We start from the raw sequence: 19,948 nt of genomic DNA, 5'->3' as shown, positions 1-19,948 counted from the left end.
ATAGGGCTTGATTTGCTGAGATACATTCCTTCAGCAGGGCATGTGTGGGACTTGCACATGTTACTTCTTGATGCCTTTGCCTCAGCACACAAAGTCCACTTTGGGGATGAGGCACGTTGGGTTGGCTGACAGTACTCCTCAAAGCAAACCCATTTTCAGACTAGCACCAGAAGTTTCTCCTGTTCTGTGTTGGGTCAGGGCATACAGATCTGTTTGGGTTGCAGACCACTACCACTGCATTGTAGAGTTCACAACAAAAATCAGTGATGGGCTTTTATAATAAAAATATCCTTCCATTGCTGTGGAAGTACTTCACTGTGGAGTATCATGAGTATGAAATTATCTTTCACGTCCTCTTAAGATCTGGTCCCAAAATGTCAATGCTAGTCAGGTTTTTCCCCCTAAAGCTACACGCAGACTGAAGACCTAGTGAAAAATGTAAGACTTGATACAATAAAGACATTAACTGCAGTACCTGGAACTACAGCAAAACCAAACAACAAACTAAAACCAAACTATATTATCCATTTACATTAATTATCCTTGATAGAGGTATGGAATAAATATCTAACCCTTTTGCATTTGTACCTTGGTATTATACTTCTGTGCTCAGCAAGAATTATCATGCAAAAAATTTGCCAGCAAAATTATCATGCTTTACTAGATTCTCTTTTTTTTTGAGAAGAAGAAGCTAGAAAAACACTAATAGGGCAGAAGTACAGAACAGACACAAGGAAGGAGGCATGTTCCCACAGGAAAAGTGGAGAACAGTCCTCATCGGCAAAATTTTCTGTCCCTTTCCTGTTTTATCTGTATTTCCTAGAACATGCTACTTAATAATTTTTTTTCTAATCTCGACATAATTTTCCTCAGATTGGAGTAAAACAGAACAGTTCCTTTTCGTTTACAAAACTTCATTCTGCAAATCAACGGAATAGTACTAATGTAATCAGCTTTTATGAGTTCTTTAGAGGCAACCCTTGTTTTCATAGACTATTTTGCAGAAAAACTTTTTTTTTTTTTTTTTGATGCTGCATGCATCCTTACAACCTTGAATTCTGACTTTTGGGCCAGTTGCTGTCTTCCAAGACTCAGCCTATAATTTTTAAATGAAGGACTTTTGGACTTTTCCCAAACCAATATCAGGCTTTCACTGTGGTTTTTTTATTAGCTTCAGCCTCTGAAAATGTGCTAATGCATTGAGTTCGCAACCTGTCAGAAACCAAACAAAATTTCAGGCTTGGTGTTGAAAGGATGGAGAAGTTCAAATTGGCTAAAAATTATAGCTGAGGATAAATGTGTGAAACCAAAAACAACTGTTAATTTTAATAGCTAACTTTAAATACATACAGAATCAGTAATAACCCATAGGGAAAAATGTCACTTGGAGAACAATTTCTCCAAAGGCTTTCAAGAGTTTTTAATATCCAGCTTGGATTCAGCTCTAATTTTTTGCTAAATATATTCCATCTGAAGTGTCTTAATCCTAAAACAAATAATACCCACTTTTCTATTGAGTGGATTATTTTGTTTATATTTTTAAGATCATGCCTAAAATCTCACCAGTCACATTTCCACCTTAATTTCACAGATTGATGAAAATACAGCAAAATTATATTTTGCTGCATATAAGCCAGACTATAAAACTCAACTCAACTTGAATTTTAAGTATCCTCATCTCCACAGATGCGATCTCTGAGACAATAACATACATCAAAAGCATCTAATTTTCCATCTTTCACATAAACAGCTGTATGTTTCTGTCATATTCTTCGCTGAGATGGTGTCACTTCTGCAAATCCTTGTTATGTCTTACCATGAATCCTGTGCACTGACGTTATGTGGGGCATACTGTTCTCATACGCTTCTCTGCTCTCAGGGGATGACTTAGTCAGAGGCAATGCTGAACGAGAGCCCCACCAGCTCTCCCTCCCCGGCTGCGGCGTGCCAAGGAAATACCGGCCAGCTTCGCATCTGCCTCCCTCGCAGGCCTGAGTGTGGAAATGCCTGTCATCAGTCACCCTGGAGTGGTCGAGCGCAAAACCGTAGCAGAGCGCGCTGCGGTCTGAGTACTGTCTGTAGGCACAGGAGGCGTCGTGGTGCTGGGAGCTCGGTCTGTCCGCAGGCTCCAGGAGCTGGGGAGAAGCCGTATCGGTCAGTGGGCTCCCACCCCACTGGCTCTCGTGGTCAGACTCGGATCTCTCAGTGTGAAATCCAGAATACTGCAAAACAGGAGAAGCAGCATGGAAATTACCACACCTGGGTGAAATCTGCAAGTAACTGCACTGGGAACAAAGGCAGAGAGTGGATGTGATAGTGTGTTTCTTGTGAGCGTGCCCACATGTCTGCACCTTCTGATTGGGCTCCTGGTCCTTTCCTGTACAACACTCTGTAATGAGCTCACAGATGACAGGACAGACCTCATGAAAGTCTAAAACATCCCATGTCGGCCCTTAACAGCCATCTCCTTTATGATGTGTAATATCAGGCTCAGCAACATCAATGTTTCAGTTCAATATATTTTTAATATGTTCAGGTTTTTCTTGTTGCTTTGAAAGCTGTGCTTATGCTCAGCCAAGGTGCTCCAATGCACTTCAGCAAAACACTTCCAAAAGGGACTGAAATAACACTGCTCCTGGAGCATTCTCACATGTCAAATTGAAACCGAATGTATTTGAAGGGTTTTTTCTAAGGGTTCGCTCTCTTTTCCTCATATTTTTTTTGTTGAATTTTTTCCTTGGAGTTGTATCTTTGAACTTCTTTCCTCTTATTAGTAGGGAAAAGAAAGCCTCTTGCAAATCCTGCGCTGCCAACATTTCTATAGGGTAAAGCCTAAAGTGATGGCAAATAGGTAGGAAGCTAAAAATCCCAGTTCTATTGCAATGTGGGAACAAGGAAAATCCAGAAACTATTTTCCAGTAAAGGTGACTGCTAACCAAAGCAGGCAGAGTGAGCACTTTTCACCCTCACTTAAACAAGGCCCTCCCAACACAAAAAAAGCTGGAAAATTAGTCAGGATAGGAACATGAGCATTTGTTTAGAGAGAAGTAAGGGTTAAGTTAAATGTCACAGATTCCTAGGTATTCCTAATGAATGCTTCAAACTTTTAGATACCTTTTGGGAAAGGAAAAGAATGTTTATTAAACCTCCTAGGATTTAGCTATCTCATTTTTAAATCTTTTTATTTATTGGAACTGTCAAACTTCACGGAACATTTCTAAATCAATTTCACCCGTGATTATGGACTGGGATGAGACCAAAGCTGTACATGCTCACCTCTTCAGCACTGCACACTCATGTCACAAATCAATGTATTACAACATGAAACCTTGGAATTCTCCCATTCCATCACTCACCTTCCATATGCCCACTCTGCCTTTTCTTTTAATAGGCCTAACATAAGGTTACCTTCCTTTTCATTAGATTAAGTTGCTCTGAAACTCCTCATTATCAGCCAGGATCAAGGTTTTATGCACTTACCAATCGAAAGTACTGACCAGATGTTTGACTTACAGAAACTTAAACCATCTGTGCAACATCAGTGGAGTTTTTGGCATCTAATTGGGCATTTCTTCAGTATTCCAGTTTATATTTGTTTATATTTGTCTAATACTGTTTTGGTTGTGAACAGGATAGGTTATTTCAAGGAAACAAAGAAAGGGTCATGGCTTTGAAGAAGTCAATTATATTTTGTTATTAGTTGTCAGAAGAATAGCCATAGGCAACAAGCCTACCAGGAGACATGGAGGAGGTCAGAAAGTTAGTACCACGATACTCATCACAAGGGTTTCAAGATGAAAGGACAAACATGAATTTTCATGAAGGTTAGATAGTTACAGAGCCACAAAAGCATTCTATTAAATGCCAGTAACTCAACATACACTAACTAGAAACTTTATTCAGTCACCACAGAGTTATGTGATCAACTGGAGCATCTAACTCTTCTATTATCCTTTCAGATCTAATGTCCACAAACTGCTTAGTCACAAAGATACCTTCATAAATAACAGCTGAATTATTGTAAGCATTTTACAAAAATGTATAGGTAAAATTAAGTTTCGAATAAAAAAACTTAGAAATTATTAACAAGATTACCACTTAGCAAATTTTATCTGGAATGGAAAATCAAAAAACCAGAAAACTAGTTTTTCATCTGTTCTTAATTTTAGAATTACTTTTTGCTCTTTTTGGATTTGGCTTGTATAAACCAGATTTTCTAATTTTAAAAGTTAAGCAGAAATATTATATAGTGTAAGCCTAAATGCAAGTATAGAAAAATCAGGAGTTCATTTATTTTCTTATTAAAAACAAAGCTCCCAGTATGTATTTCTTTCATGAGGAGGACACGGAAAATTAATTTAGAACAATATTATAATGAAATTTCTTTTTTTGGACACTTTATTATGATAATAAATGCCAGAGAATCTTTCAAACTGCAAACTCTTAATTTCCTGTAGCTCTACTAGATATTCTTCTATTTGTTCTCTTTTTCTAAGGACACTTCAGTGTCCAACATAGCTTCTCTTGAAGGGAATATCTTCATGTAATTGAAAAGTTGCACATTTTTGCTTTTATTTTGAACCTAATCACAAAAGGCCTTTGTGCAGTTTTTTTGAAAAAAGGGAAATTATCTCAAAGGTTTTATGTTTAGTGTATTAGAAATGCACTGTGTGGTGTTATATAACCATGTATCAAGACCAACAATACTTGACTCATCTTCTTTGTCCTTGAGGTAAATGAAGATTATTTGAGATCTGACCTATGGCAGCTGCTGGGCCATGGACAGAATTAAATTAACACAGTCAATTGTTCGTGGCCCACATTTTCTGCCAAGGTTTGATATGACTACTTACTCCTAAGGTACAACATGAGCAGGCACAGGGCAAAAATATGTCTAATTCCCTCTAAAGCCAGCCACATCTCTATTTGGCATCTTCAGGCTGCCTCCACTGCTGCGGTCCAACCACTGCCGCTCCTGGGAATCTGATGTTGACAGGTGGAGACTTCAAATACGGGCATGTGTGACATGTTGATGGGGGGAGAAATGAAAGAGTGATCAAAGATATTGCTTTACTGAAATGGGAGTGGAAACACTATCTCACAAGTCAGAATTAGGCTCCCATATGTCAAGTGATGAAAGACCATAAAAAATGGAATCAGATTTAATGAAAATTATGGCAAATTAAAATCAGTTGGATTTTTTTCAAACCCAGTCATGTCTCAGCAGAAACATCTTATTTTCTGCTAATTTTTGCCTTCTGACTTCTATTAGGAGTCAGAAGGCAAAATAAATTTATTACTTTTGGATTTTTGACAAAATTTAGTCAGCAGATAGTGATAAAGAACTTCAGACTGGCAACATCTGAAATCCCTTCAGGTGATTTCTCAATTGTCTTCTGCCATAAAAAACAACAAAACATAAATTAAATGGTCCTCCAGCTGGTCCCTGGAAACTGAATTGTCACCTCTGAAAATTAGAAATGTCTTCCAGAGTATTAATCCAGCGTACAGTCACAGTGAGAGCACACCAGCAGGATTAGCACTGACAAAGAAAGGGTCTGTGGGCCATAACTGATACATTTTCATTCCAAGAAAAACTTCTGGAGGGCTAAAGAGACAAGGAAATGAGAAGATATAAATTCCATGTCTAAGAAAGCTTGCTTTATGAGAGCCCATGGAAATGTATTAGGCCAGTAGACAATTTAATATTTCTCGTGTGATTTTCTTTTGCCTGACCTTCCATTTTTACAGGTGTCTCACTGGCCTGAGGACTCATTCTGTCATACACAGCAACATCAGCCTGCTCCACACGCCACCCCAGATGTTCAAACAACAGATTCTATAGATATATAATTTTCTGGCAGCCTACTCAGGTTTTTATCATTACAAACGTTAATTATATGGTGAAACCCTCACAGAATCCTCTTTTCCATGAAAAACTTTCACTACATCAGCATTAGTAGCTTTTCTCTTGATTTGTGTCTTAACCATGAGGGAAAAAACATCACAGATGCGGGCTGCATTGTACTAAGAACATATGCATGCTTTTAAATCACTTTTATCTTACATTTTACTAATGTAATCCTGAAATGTAAAATATGCTCTTTTCGCATTCACTGTTATAGGCACAACAGATGGTGAAAGGCTTAGATTAAAGTAATACAGCATGTCCATTAAAATAACCCCCACTGCTGGTGACTCTTCACCAGACCAGGAGTTATGTTTACTATAAAAAGAAGGGTTTGCTTTGCTTTTGAACACACTTGAAGTTGCCAAAGCTTTAGGCTACAGGAAGAAATTAAAACAAAACAAAACCCAGGCTGGCTAGAATTCAGCCTGATTCTGTTGTCTTTACCCCATTGGGTGATATGCCCAAAAAGAGATGGACTGCAGAATCAATCCAGATTATCCATTTAAAGGAGATATAGAATCAATATATCTCTGAAATCTGATGTATTAATACATACCTCTATACCTACCTATTAATATGTACCTATATCTATAATATACAACTATTTCCAAAAATTTATGCCTGCTATAGTATAGACCAAAGCCTCCATCCAACAGCTCTTGGGTACATCCTTACTTGTATGTGTACTTTCATGAGATACATATATATATAATCTTTATCCAAGAGCTAAGATGAGATATGAAGGAATAAACATTTATCCAGATCTCATCATGAAACATTTCCACTGCAGGCAGACAGCAGGCAATTTAAATATTTTCCTTAGGCAATCATCATTAATGGTACATTAAACTCCAAAGCAGTTCAGATGATCATAATTAAAATGTTTTTCCAGTCTTGTTGCTATTTCCTCTGTATAGAATAAATGAGGTCCTGGGCTAGTTTTTGGGAACACAAAGGTGCAGGGCTAGATTTTGGAAGGCACTCACAATGATTGTGATGATGATGATTATATTGTGGGGGCAGACTACAGGCATCTTTACACCAACCCATGATTTCCTTTTTCTGCAAATATCCATCAAACCTTCATCTGCCTGTTTGTTTTGTTTCCCACCATCTCTTTCAGCTCTGTGCCTCTCTGGTGGGATGGGACTAGAAAAGCTTTCTTCAAACTCTGAGCAAATTCTGCAGCTAGGCCATGAATTTTGGGTTGCTCTCCTCTCTACTTGCCCCTCCCCTGCCTGAGGGTGGTTTCACAGAACCCACTGTACTAACAGCAGGCAGTGCTAATCAGATGCTGACCGATGCCTCCGGTTAAATGAACTCAGTTTCACTTGAGTCTACAAGACCCACAGTATGCTATGTCTGCTTTTGCATAAGATTTGAGGAAAAAAAATTAGCACTGTCTTAGATGACCGAAACATCCACTTTTTGCCCTAGGAGTAAAAATTCAGCTGAAGTCGATTAGCATAATTTTCATACTGTTCACATCTCAGGTAGCTGTCTTAGGGGCACACAGCTGGCAAGGTGAAGGATTCTCAGTCAGAAACCAATAAGGCATATGATTTCTTTTTCTCTTCAAGAGAGAAGCAAAGTAAATGGTAAGGGAAAAAGAGAAAAGGAAAGGAAAAAAGTGGGAAAGAACTTATGTACATTTAAAATCTCCTAGGTGCCCTTGACTTTAAGAAGTACTTTGCCCACTGCCGTTATTTTACTAATAAACTTCCTGCTTCCTTTCCTCACCACAACTCAGGCTCCTGTGTAAGCCAAAACCCGTGACCTCTCTTTCAGCTGTGACTTTTAAGTCACACTCTAATTCTCCTCTACTGACTGGCAAATAACAAGGGCAGGAGGCTGAGGGACGCAGGCCATACCACCTGCTGCATGTTCTTCACAACGGCTTCTCTTAGTCTTTCAACAGTTTATTCAGCAGTGGAAAAGGATGAGAGGGAGGCAAGGCCAAGCTGCCAGCTTTACTTGTGGTGATGGGCTGCAATGAACGGTATGACCATTTTTCAAGATACTGGCAACTACCATGGCTGCTTCTTTTTGAATGATGAAATATGTGACTTTAATATCAGGCAGCTGGTGATGAGGATGCAGAATGAAACTGGAGACTAAGCACCCTGAGCTTTCAGACAACAATCCCTGATAAACCAAAAGTCACAATGCTGCACTGCTCATTCAGTATTTTTTTTTCTGGTGACAGAAAGGATAAGGAGGTCACACTTTCAAAAATCAGATAGATGTGGAAGGATAACAAGTCTTCAGCTGGGATTGTCCTGCTAGCAAATGAGTCCTTTGAAAGGACTGTATAAGGCAAGATGAAATGTAATTACAATATATCAAAAATAGTCATAAAAATTGAATTTAGAATTATTCGTACATGTCTTCCCCAATTCTTTTAAACATTTTGATTACTTGATTGAAGAAATTTAATCAAACAATTAAAAAAATTAAAGAAAAAGGCTTTTTTAAGAGCCCATAGAAACATGCATGAACAAGCGAGCTATGATAACCTCTGACAAAAGTTAGATGCTTAAAATTAGGAATCTGGATTCATATCTAGGTGCTCAGTTAAATATTCCCTGTGCCAATAGCAGATGTCATTTAACTGAAATTCTTATCCTGGATACTTTTGATGGGAAAAAAGAAAGAAAACAAGGAAGTGATGTAGACATTTGGGATCCCATTACACACTCTTAGAGGTCCATTTAGAAAACATTGTGCCTGCAAAGAAACTGTAGTTATTAAGGTCATTACCAGTTAAATATTGACCTGGGCTCTTTCAAAATACATAGCTCTTCAATGTTACATTGTGAATGCATACATTTATATCCACTTTGTATATATCCATTTATATCCTCTTGTGTAGAGGCATAAGAGCAGTAGGACTTGTATCATTAGTAAACATCATGATTATTTTAACAAACAGATTTATTTGAGCTAAAAGTTTGACAGTGTAAGGATGCAAGTGCTGTGACATTGCCTGCAGGAATCAGTTACATAAATGTATTGGGTAAGTTTCAGTTCACAGACTCAATTGAGTCTGGTCCATTCTCCAAGCAGGACATGTTCCTTACACGTTAGGCTTGAAAATGAAATCTGGGAAATTAAATTCTACTGATGCCAATGACCACCTCCTACTGTTTTCTTCCTTTCAAAGTTTTACACACAGAAAACACACGTTCTTGTTCCAATTCACCAAGCTGGCTGACTTCTTTCCCTCATCAAAACTCACTCCTCTCGACTACGATTTCAGTATTAACTTCTATCAAATATCTGACAGTTTTCTAGATATGTTGGAGTTAGTAAAGACCAAGCAAGAAAAAGAAAGATTTCTCAAATGGCAAAACTCAGAGCCTTCTCAAACCAAGTATTTCAAAACCAACATTTTCCTTTGTCCTTCTGTCCGCTTCTCATTAACTCTGAGCCCTGCACTGCTATTGTTGTTGATAATGATTTATTATGCATGCTGAAACATAAATGTTTCCAGCTTTTTAGAAGCAGTTTAAAGAAACATATTCCTGTCTCAAGGTTGTATAACCTGCCGTCCTTTATTCCCTTTGAGTAACACGTTCTTTGGCCCATTCTAATTACTTGGGTAAAGTAGCAGTCAAAATCAAGATATTCAAAAATATTTATTTTTTTCAAAGACAGCTACCTGTGGGTATGGTGATGTCCTTGATTTTGACTTTGTGCTCGAGAGGCGAGATTTGCTTCCCTTTCTATTATCCGTTATGGTCGGAGTTGAATTTGCGTATGAGAATGCCGGCTTGGTAGCAGTGACCTGATCCAGGGAGAGCTGTAGTCCTTTATATTCAGTATCCCTATATAAAAGGCAAAAGTGAAAAACAAGCTCACTTCATGTCTTAACGGGAAACATTCCTTTCTTCTTTGTGGGGGGTGGAAACAAAAGGTATTTTTAAGGAAAAAGAATAAAACCATTCAGGGCAAGCCAGTATATCCCCCTAATATATTTATGGAGTATAGCTTACTAAGCAATAGCAGTATTTTTATAGTGAAAATATGATTGCTTTTTGCATCCAGCTGTTATCATCCTGATCTACTTTCTTCAGTAATAAAAAAACAATGGGATGGATATTTCTGAGATTTGTATTACCGTTCTACATTGGTCACATAGCTAAGCAGTAAATAGGATACATTTTCCTCAAAACTCTTTTAACCATACAACTACAAATTTACCACATGTGTGCTATGTGTGTGTGTGTGTTCACATGTGTGTGTGTGGGGTGCACATAACAGCCTACAGAGATGACTAGATAAACTAAACAAAATAATTTTTTAATGGAAAACACTTGATCTTTAAGGTTGTATTTTTCAGTGTTTAAGAAGTTTCAGGCAATTGGTGCAAATTTTTGATTTGTTTTTTTTCCTTCTATGGGTCTTATGAGTCTTTTATTCCTCCATTTTTAGTTGCTTATACCAGTTTACCAGTCAAACAGCTAAATAAATATCAATCTTGTGATTTAAATAGCCTGTCCCTCACTCACAAAATAATAGAGGTTTTCCATGGAAAGCTACATATAATGTCAGTTTTTGAAGTTCGGTGTTAGTTTCTTTAAACTAATGAATGCATGAAAATAAGGAAAACTGGCATTGTTCACAATGTCTTACTAAGCATAACAAGGGCATGTGCATTGGACTGCTCTCCTCTGCACACATCTGCATGTCTGCTGATACCCAGGGGAGTAACAAATGAGCTCTCCAGCTTTCATGTAGTCATACGGAACCTATTCTGACAATGATTTATTAAAAGAGAGCAAAGCGAGAGCTTCTTCCTGACCTACCTACCTGGAGGAAAAGAGGAAGGGTTCATGATGTTTTTTTTCCTTTGTGTTATCAGTAGAGAAGTAAGGGATAAGGGAAGAATAATGCTTCTCTTAAGCAGTCAAGGAGGCAACATATTCATTCACACAATTACCCCATACTCCATCAAAACCTAAAGATTAACACTTAATGAATTATATTAATAATAAATTGTTTACCGAGCTTTAACAACAATATCTTGGTCTATAATCACACAAATATTGATATGTAAGCCACAAGAGTCTAAGTTTTTTAGAAAGAAACTGCTTCATCACCTAAGCGTATTACAGCTTAGTACATTGAAATGTTTTCAGATAAAAGGCAGGGGTAGAAGAATAAACTTGATAAATCACTGAAATAAGTGAAATAGGATGAATCTTCGAGCAGCCACAGATAAACCTGCAGAACCAAAATATTAATTCGTCCCAGTTCTACAGTAATTTTTTTTTGCATGTGATAAATAGTAAAATTATTGGTTGAAGAGGCTTAGGTTTTTTGGCAATGCAGACAATATATGTGTGTCTGTGTATATATGACACATGAAAGTAAATCCCTGACATTAGAACTGCACTGACTATGGTGTTTCCAGTCCATAGCAGACAGAGATTTGTCAAGTATAAATAGGGCTTTGCAATGCAAAATTAGTTCTTAATGAGGTAATTTCTTCAAATTTTAGCTTCAATAGAGATATTCTCTGCTATAATATGTGCATTTCAAATATCCTGTCTGCAGTGAAAGTGTCTGAGTGTGGGGATTTGCTTTGGCCTCTTTGACAGGTGCAGCTCATCCACATATTTTGAAAGCATTAATCTTTCCCATGGTTATCCTCAAAATTTTCATCCAGACACCTTGACTTGACATGCAAAGCATCTGTCTTCATAATTGATTCCTAGAAAATTATCTCCATGTTATACGAAACACAAAAGATGTCAAACAGTCTTCATACTTAATTGCTACAGTAGCATGAGATTTTATCAATAGCCCTGAAAATCTAATAGTCTCATCCTGGTATACACACTCCCTCTGACTATTTGATTATAAGAAGGGGAAGGGTCCTGTGTTTTCTGTGTCAGATGCAGAAAATATTACCACCAGAAACTGAAATTAATCAAAACTAAGTAGGTAAGTTTTCAGAGCCTTAGGGGTATGAGGAGGTTGTATTTTTTTTTTTGAGCCTACCAACCCTTTTACCTCTGGTTTTGCTGGAGAACCTGTAGCTCTGTGCTGCTGCCATTAACTCCCCATTTCTGTTTTTGCCACCCTGTAACCATCTGCTGCTTTCCTGTGTCCATTAAAAAGTTTTAAAACAGTGGGAGGAATAGCACCCTGGTATTCAGACCATATTGTCATTCCAACACTGCTTGTCTGCTGTTATGATGTGTGTAAGGGCCAAACATTCAATAATATAGGGACTACTCTCTACAGTGTTTCTAGGTCATGGGAACTGGAAAAAAAACCCCAAAAAACAGTCAAACCTGACTTACCCAAACCTTAAATGACATTCTGTGTTACTTTTCTATGTCCTTGCTATTGTTATGGTGAGCTTTCACCCTCCCAAAACACCGCACCTTAGAATAAGCAACACAAGCTTGTATTTGCATGAGTTGCTCAGACAGTAACTTCATCAAAGAAAATGATGATAAAAAAAGTACCTGAAGTTCTTGCTGCCAGATGCAAAGTTTTGCCTTAGAAAAAGAAGACTCCTGTGCTCTCTTTGCAGATGAAATACCTGGACGTTTTTGCATCACTGAGTCATGATTCAGTACCATCTCAACCCTGTCCTAGAAGAGCTACCCTTCAGAATAACCAAGAGAGATACCAGAACACCATCAGCAACTGCCCAAGATAAATACCAGGAGTTAAAAAGGAAAGAAAATATGGAGGAAGGGTTCAGTGGCCTCAATATCAAATGCAAAAGATGTTCCACTAAGAAATGAAGACATCTGAGTATATCCATATGCACTGTGAGACAAAAGACTAGAAAAAGCAGGACTCCTAGTGATATACAAACTACAGATGGAAATTCTGAAAACTTCCTAGAGTAATTTATAAAACTTTCACCAACATGGAACTATAATCTCCACATTCCTATTCTCAGAGACCTGAATGCTCTATTACACAGTCACAGCCGCAGACTAGTACTGCATCTTGTGTTCTATGTGTAATTAAAAAAAAAAGTGGTGGATACGAGCTTCTTCCTCCAAGGTCCTCACCTTCAGGATCCCGTAGGGATCCATACAGTCTACATCTATCTACATGAGACTGCTGAGACAGAGAGAGTGATATGGCATATGTTCAATTGCTAACAGTATGTTGCTGACAATCTACTATTTATCTCATTTTCTGATGCAACTATCATCACTATAAAACATCAGAATAACTACAGGAAATTAGCTCTTAAATGAAGAACAGATGAATCAAACTGAATCCAGACAAGACCAAAGTGATGCTTCTTTGCAAAGGGAAACACATTGAAGACCTCCATCTTTTCATGATGGGAAACAGCCATTCTTTCCACAGTTGGATGGAAATTCTAGGTTCTCTGACTCCTCAGAGAACGTGAATGCATAGGCTTTGGGTAGCATATGGTTCAAAAATTGTATTATTTTTTCTCTATCTTGTCATTCCCCCCCATATGAGAATCTGCCCAGTATGGTCAATGTATCAGGCACCTACAGACCGGATTACCAGGCTTCACTGTAAGCAAATTTGGAAGACAAAGCATAAAATCCCCTTGCTACAATATGCTGCTTCCCATTTTCTTCTCAGACCTAACTCCCAGAAGCTTTTCCACTCTGTGCCATGCCTCTGGCTCATCCAGTGCTCCTTATAAAGCTTGATCCTAATCTTGAAATTATTTATTGATGTATTACATGCACACCACAAAAAACCGAGGGTCAATGACTGTACCAACTGCATTTCTCTGCAATGAAGCATCTGAAAGTTCAGTACAAAATATTCTTTACTAAAGATATCTAGCTCTAGCAAGCTGAAAAGATGGTGATGGACAAGGGCTGAAGGAGCAAAATGTTTGGAAGAGGAAGCCAATCTGTTTCTACATGGCTTGGATGCCAAGTGAATCTCCAACTTTTATGTGAAGTGTTCTCAAAATTCAGCTTTAGAACACGCCTTCTTCCCACTACCATGGCCAAAATGTACTATATGAAACAAGGTAGCAACAGTCTATCTAACCAAAGTTTGAGGAATAGATAAAGAATCATTAGCAGACATTCCCGAAAAAACCCAGTAAGGGAGTATCAGAGCACCACAAAACCTGAATTCTCAGCAGAGTTTGCACAAATGCAGTGACTAAGCATGTGGTGAGAGCTCACCACAAAAATGAAAAGAAAATGAGAGGGTTTTTTTAATATAGGTTTTTTGAAGGAAAAAAACACATGGGGAAAGGGTGAGTCGGCACTGACAGAAATAACGTTGGGAAGACAGAGGTCCGGTGTGGCTCACAACAAACTAAAACTGTACACACAAGCTGGGTTTTTATTGTCATTGTGTTTCTTCAATTAATAGGGTGATGCTTGGGACTACTATAGCTCACTGAAGTGAGACTAGACATTAACATTAGAGAACTAAAGGCACAAATAGTTTTCAAGATATTAATACTCCCTACTTAAAGACAGTATAGGCTATGGAACAGAAGAGAACTTAAGCCCTGAAAAATGCTCTCAAACAGAAAGACCAGCTAAATACGATGTATCCAGAGGAAGAAGTAAAAGAATGACACCCATTAGTAAAGAATAAATATCCAGATTCATCCAAAAGTACTTAAGACCAGCCAGACTCAAGAATACAGATCTTATATATCCAGAGTTATAAGCAGCATAACCTTCAAAACAAGAAGAAAACCCTTGGAAAAGAAGAGAAAATGCTCAATCCAAGGAAAATTCTGCAAAACTGTATGGAAAAGCATCTTTTTACATTAATAACACTACATGATGAAAAGGAAAAATAAGCTATACATGCAGTAACTGAGAATACACAGATAACCAGCAAAGAGGCAAACATTTACAGTGCATTTAATTCCTTCAAAAGTCATTAAATTTAGACACCTTAAAGAAGATTAACAGAAATTCAACTTTCATATGTGGTGTTACAGCATTGGATGGAAAGGTATCATGGGAGCACCTAAACCTGACATATGCTGGGTAACCTACATCCATATCATTCCTTACACATATTAAATAATTAGTGAAGTACAAGCTGAAAGTAAAAGCATTAGGTGATCCTAGTGCAATGGGTTCCTACATCATGGATACCATCATTCACCTGACTGAAGCAAAGCAGAAAATACTGATCATGAAAATGAAAACAAGGTTCAATTACAATTGTTTGCACTATTATTTCTATTGAATACATGATGTATGTTCTTCATTTCCTCTAGTTTTACTTGAAAAATCTATGGAATAGGTCATATACACTCTTCATTTCTTTTAGTTAAAAATCAGAAAAATTATATTTGTCAGATTTTCTGCCATTCTAGCAATAGAAACTGTGAGATTAAACTAAAGGTGTTAATGTCATTAATGTTCAGTCTCTTTTTCTGAGTTATTGCAGTTTGTTTAAAATCAGACATGAAGGTGGTAAAAATCAGGCACTTTCTCATGCATGTCTGACTACAATAGTGCAATATATCATTCTTCTACTTTTAAACAATTCCCACAACTTTTAACATTTCCACACTCCAGCTCATGCAATGCTAACAGAGCACCATTCAGCAGATGAGTGAAAAGAGAACAGATTCTGGCTGTTTGTCATCTTCATGGCTTTCTAAATCAGCAGATGGTACAACAAAACAGACAATTTCCTCATCTGGTGTGTCCTCAGTTCACATACAATGTGTCTCAGAAATGTTTACAAAGGCCTCGGTCTGCTCACGCAATTTGTGAGGAGGAGCGTGTGCAATCCCTTTAGCGTCTTTCAGAACCAGTCAAAATAAGGAGGTTTCACTCAGCTCATACAGGAAGCCAAATTTCAGGACAAAGTGCGAAAAAAGCTGTTGAACCTCACTGCTTGTTACGAAACTAAGCTGACATTCAACTGCAAACTCAGAGTTACTCCCTGCCACAGCTGTTCTATCAGTAATTGCGGTGATATTAGCAAACCTCCTTCATAAAACTTCTTGAGTGAATAGTCCCTTATAGGCCTGACCTACTGCTCACAAAAGTAATTGGAAAAACCCTCCAGAAATCTTTCAAGTGTATGCTTATTATTAGTACACGTAATGGCTAAGCCATACATCTACTTGGAGAAGTATGAGTTCTGTGTATCAGATCCCTTCATTAAGTTCCAGGCACCCGTTTATCTCCACAAATAGCACAAACAACAGTGGCTGTTTACATCTTGTTGAGTCAAAGTTTACAGCTTCTCCAGCCATGAGATTCTCTTACATTATATCATATTCCATATTTGCTTTTAAAGACAAAGCAATCCAAACCAGGGAGTTTAATTAAATTATTTTATACATTCAGAAAAATTGAAGCACAAATTTTCCTGTATGGGTCATTTCACAAAAATCTGAGGATTTCCTCTAGACAACTACTGTGAGAGGAATTTTATGTATTCCATGATTGGTTTCTCATCTCATCTAACTGCCAGTTGAAGTTAAATAAAACATCCTGGCCTCTAGATAATCATGATGTGGCAGATTTTTCAGCAGTCTGAAAGTAGAGTTTGTCATTCCAAACTACATGCCTCACCATCTTTGGATCCAAAAGTGAGACCTGTATTTGCCTTTATTTACTAGACTTCCTAGCCCATTAAAATCAGCACTGATGACTTCTGAGAATCCCTGCCTTAACTTTGCTGAATATTAGCTCTTAAGACGAGGATAACAATATGCTATTGTAAGTAACACATATTTGGCAAAATATCGGTGTCTGTCTCACCTGTTAAATTTAGAAGGAGTTGTTCCTTTAAATAGAAGGAACAACCTCCTTCTATCAATGCATGATAGTTAACATTACTAAGCTAACTCTCAGCTTCAGCCCCTGGCTGCACATCACCACAGATAAACAGAAAATACATTTCCCAAGAGTACCCGTGTCACTATTGATGCAAAACATTCTTTTATTATTTCAGAATCTCCGTGAATTTAATGCAAATGTTTTTAACTATCTTATACCATTTATCCTTGATTAAACCTCTTCTAGATAGTTAATCATTAATGATTTCTTTACAGTGTCTGTGCAAACAGCTCATTCATGCCTATGACATATCAAATTTCACAGATGTGTTCTTTAATTGGATTCATTTATTTCTAATCTACTGAAGTCCTCACCACAGTAATGCTTGACTAAATAGACATTAAACTCACTTATTTAAACTGCTAAAATAAATTTGATATGTATTCTATGAATAAAAATATTTGACTGAATACATGTAATACCACTGTTATTGTGTACCTAACTGAGCAGAAATTATTGGAAATAGCACACTAGATAGCTATATGATATGCTTGGACAGAAGGATTTCAGAGGCTGCTGCTGATTTTTTGGCAGAGATTATACATTAACAGTTTTCAAACACTAAGGATTTCTACAGCACATTAAGGCATGTAATAAGGAGAACCAACAGGAGCTCCTCTTGATTTTCATGAAGGTTGTTGAATGCTGTCATTTTCAATCCAAGGACTTTTTTAGAGAGAAGAGTTTCTTGCCAGTCCTGTCCCCTCATGGCAAGGGAGACCAGATAAACCAGCTAAGATGTTTTCAAGATTGACTGCTCTATGTTTTGTAATATTAACTGAAGAGCTGGCACAGAAGTGGATAAAAGTCCTGTATCTGGGTGTTAAGCAGCGACAAAATACAATTATGTACCTATAGACTCCAAGTTATTAGGGGCATATATAACATTCTTCTCTATAGGGCTTAAGTACGGTCTTAAAAGCCGACTTTGAGATTTTTCTTTCTAAAACTAGTATTCTTGAGCTCCATTTTGGTGAAGTATCCTCTAATCTATGTGATTCACTGCACAAACTGAGAAGTTTCACAAAAGAAAGAAGCATCACATTGCAGAGAGGTCGCTGATATAACACAGACTGCCCTGTGTGTAAGAAAATGCACATCATGGCATAATTATGCAGTAACTGAGGATTATAAAGATAAGGATTATACATCATACCATACATAAACCCCTCATGCAGTGACATTTCAAATATTGTATGCTCTGACCATCTTATCTGAAAACTTGGAAAAAGCACAGAATATGATAACAAGGATGATGGGTTTGGAACAGATGTTCTATGAGAAAAAAATAAGGACTCTCCTGAGGCTGAAAAAGAGGTGACTGGGAGAACAAAATAAGATCAGTAAATGGTGAATTGCATAGAGAAGGAAGACATGAGTAGGAAGCAGTTTTTCACTTCTTCTAATGCAAGAAGTATGGGCTAGGGAATGAATGAAGCAAAAGGAGGCCTTTATTCCCACATTTACTTAACCTTGGCAGAAGTCCACATGGTGCCAAAAAGTAAACAGGTGAATTTGTGTAGGAAAAACCCACAAAACATTGACAACTAATACATTCAAAGATCTCACCTCTTTCTAGGAAGACATTGGAACTTCTTGGAGAAGAAGGTGCTGGGGAAACATGACTGCATGTTTGTCCTATTTTTAACCTCCTTCCAAAGTATTTCCCATGGTCACTATCAGCGTGTGTGTGATTCTGTATCACTGTTCTTGTGTTACACTCTATACTACAGTAGTTAAGCAGTTTCATAGTTCAGTTCCTCTGAAACTGTGAAGAGAGGTCCTGAAAATTTGCCATCATTACTTTTAATAATTTACTGTAAATCTTCATGATATTTCAGGTTTTCTCAACTCCTCTGTGTTCCCCATAATCAAAGTTTTTCTTGTGACAACCTTCCTAAGATCCTACGGTGAACACTTTAAAAATTAGTTAGCTTTTCTGTGATGACTTTCTGGATAAGATTCTGTGATCTGGGAATAAATTATCCGAGAAAAAAAAAAAGGACTGTGCTTGAAAAATTATTTACTGTTCATTCTGTTTGTTCCTCTTTGGGAAATTTCCTATCTGCATGCTGCATAATTAACTTCCCCATCATTCCACCCTGCTTTTTCTGATCAGCTGCACCCCATAGTGAAGAGGCCTGTTGAGTGCAAAAGTATTCGTGACCTCCATCTGGTAGGGTGTCCCATTTACAATAGATCCCTTTCTCTTTCATCAGATTAGTCCTTTCTTGTCATAAGACTTTCACCTTCCTTAGAAGAAGCAATATTTTTCTACAACAAAAATCTTTCTGCTTCACTAGTCCAGAGTTCCTCAGGTTTGGCCAAGGGAGAGCACTTTGCCTTTGAGGGCTGTCATGTACCATTAAGAAAAAATCATGTTATAATACTTAAGAACTACTTCTCAACTGATCTTTCCCTTCTTTTGCTAAAATTTTAAGGGAGATAAGGGGAGGAAGACAGGCAAGATTTGCACTGAAATTTTGGCTTTTGGGGAGAATGGATTTTTGATTTTTTTTCAAATTAATATACCTGTTTTCTCATTTCATTTTTTGTACCAGAGTCAGACTGTTTTTTAACTCCTTCCTATCCACAGCCAAACTTCTACTGCAGTCAAATCCCACCCACATTACTTGCCACTTGGGTCTAAGTCTCCATTCTTATTGGACTCGACCATCCAGCTTTGATAGACATACAATGTACAGAGTTTTATGTTGATAAAACAGGAGACAAATAGCAAGAAAAGAAATGTCATGAGGTTATAGTGTAACACATAAGTCTCCATTTTATTTGATAGTTTCCTAATAATCACTGATCCTGTCTCCTAAAAGTGTACATAATACATGGTTATATTGGTTAAGGGGGTCCATTAAACATTTAAAATTTATATAGGATAACCTGTTTGATTCCCTAGACTCTCTGGAGTCAGAATAAGTTAAACCACCATCTCTTGCACAACTGCTGTTACCCCACATCTTCTAGTAAATTCAGAAGGCTTTTTTTAATGGCAATTATTGCTTTTTGACAACGTTGGGATAACAAAAACTCTACATTAACATGTACAGTTCAAGAAATGCATGCCCATATAAAAATCCAGCTTATGTAAGTCTCCAGTGGGTCAAGTGTTTATAGGTAGTCAAACACTTAATAGGTGTATCTAAAATTTCTCAACAAATAAATGAAAATAACTTAATAAAACACAATAATATCTAGCTATGGTCTTCTTCAGAAA

At 37.4% G+C, this 19,948-nt stretch overlaps 1 protein-coding gene across 1 annotated transcript in view; it reads right to left on the bottom strand.

Moving 5' to 3' along the window:
- Positions 1–19,948, bottom strand: part of SIM1 (SIM bHLH transcription factor 1) — a 52,124-nt gene that overhangs the window by 7,524 nt on the left and 24,652 nt on the right. Inside the window, exons 10-11 of the mRNA XM_039569989.1 lie at positions 9,573–9,738; positions 1,817–2,222 (exon numbers count right to left, since the gene is read on the bottom strand). Of these exons, the coding sequence (XP_039425923.1) occupies positions 1,817–2,222; positions 9,573–9,738 (572 nt within the window). The remainder of the gene's footprint in view (positions 1–1,816; positions 2,223–9,572; positions 9,739–19,948) is intronic.

The sequence above is a fragment of the Corvus cornix genome, chromosome 3, assembly GCF_000738735.6.
Source record: "Corvus cornix cornix isolate S_Up_H32 chromosome 3, ASM73873v5, whole genome shotgun sequence".
Lineage (NCBI taxonomy): Eukaryota > Metazoa > Chordata > Aves > Passeriformes > Corvidae > Corvus > Corvus cornix.
This window is presented reverse-complemented; position numbering and strand designations above follow the sequence as displayed.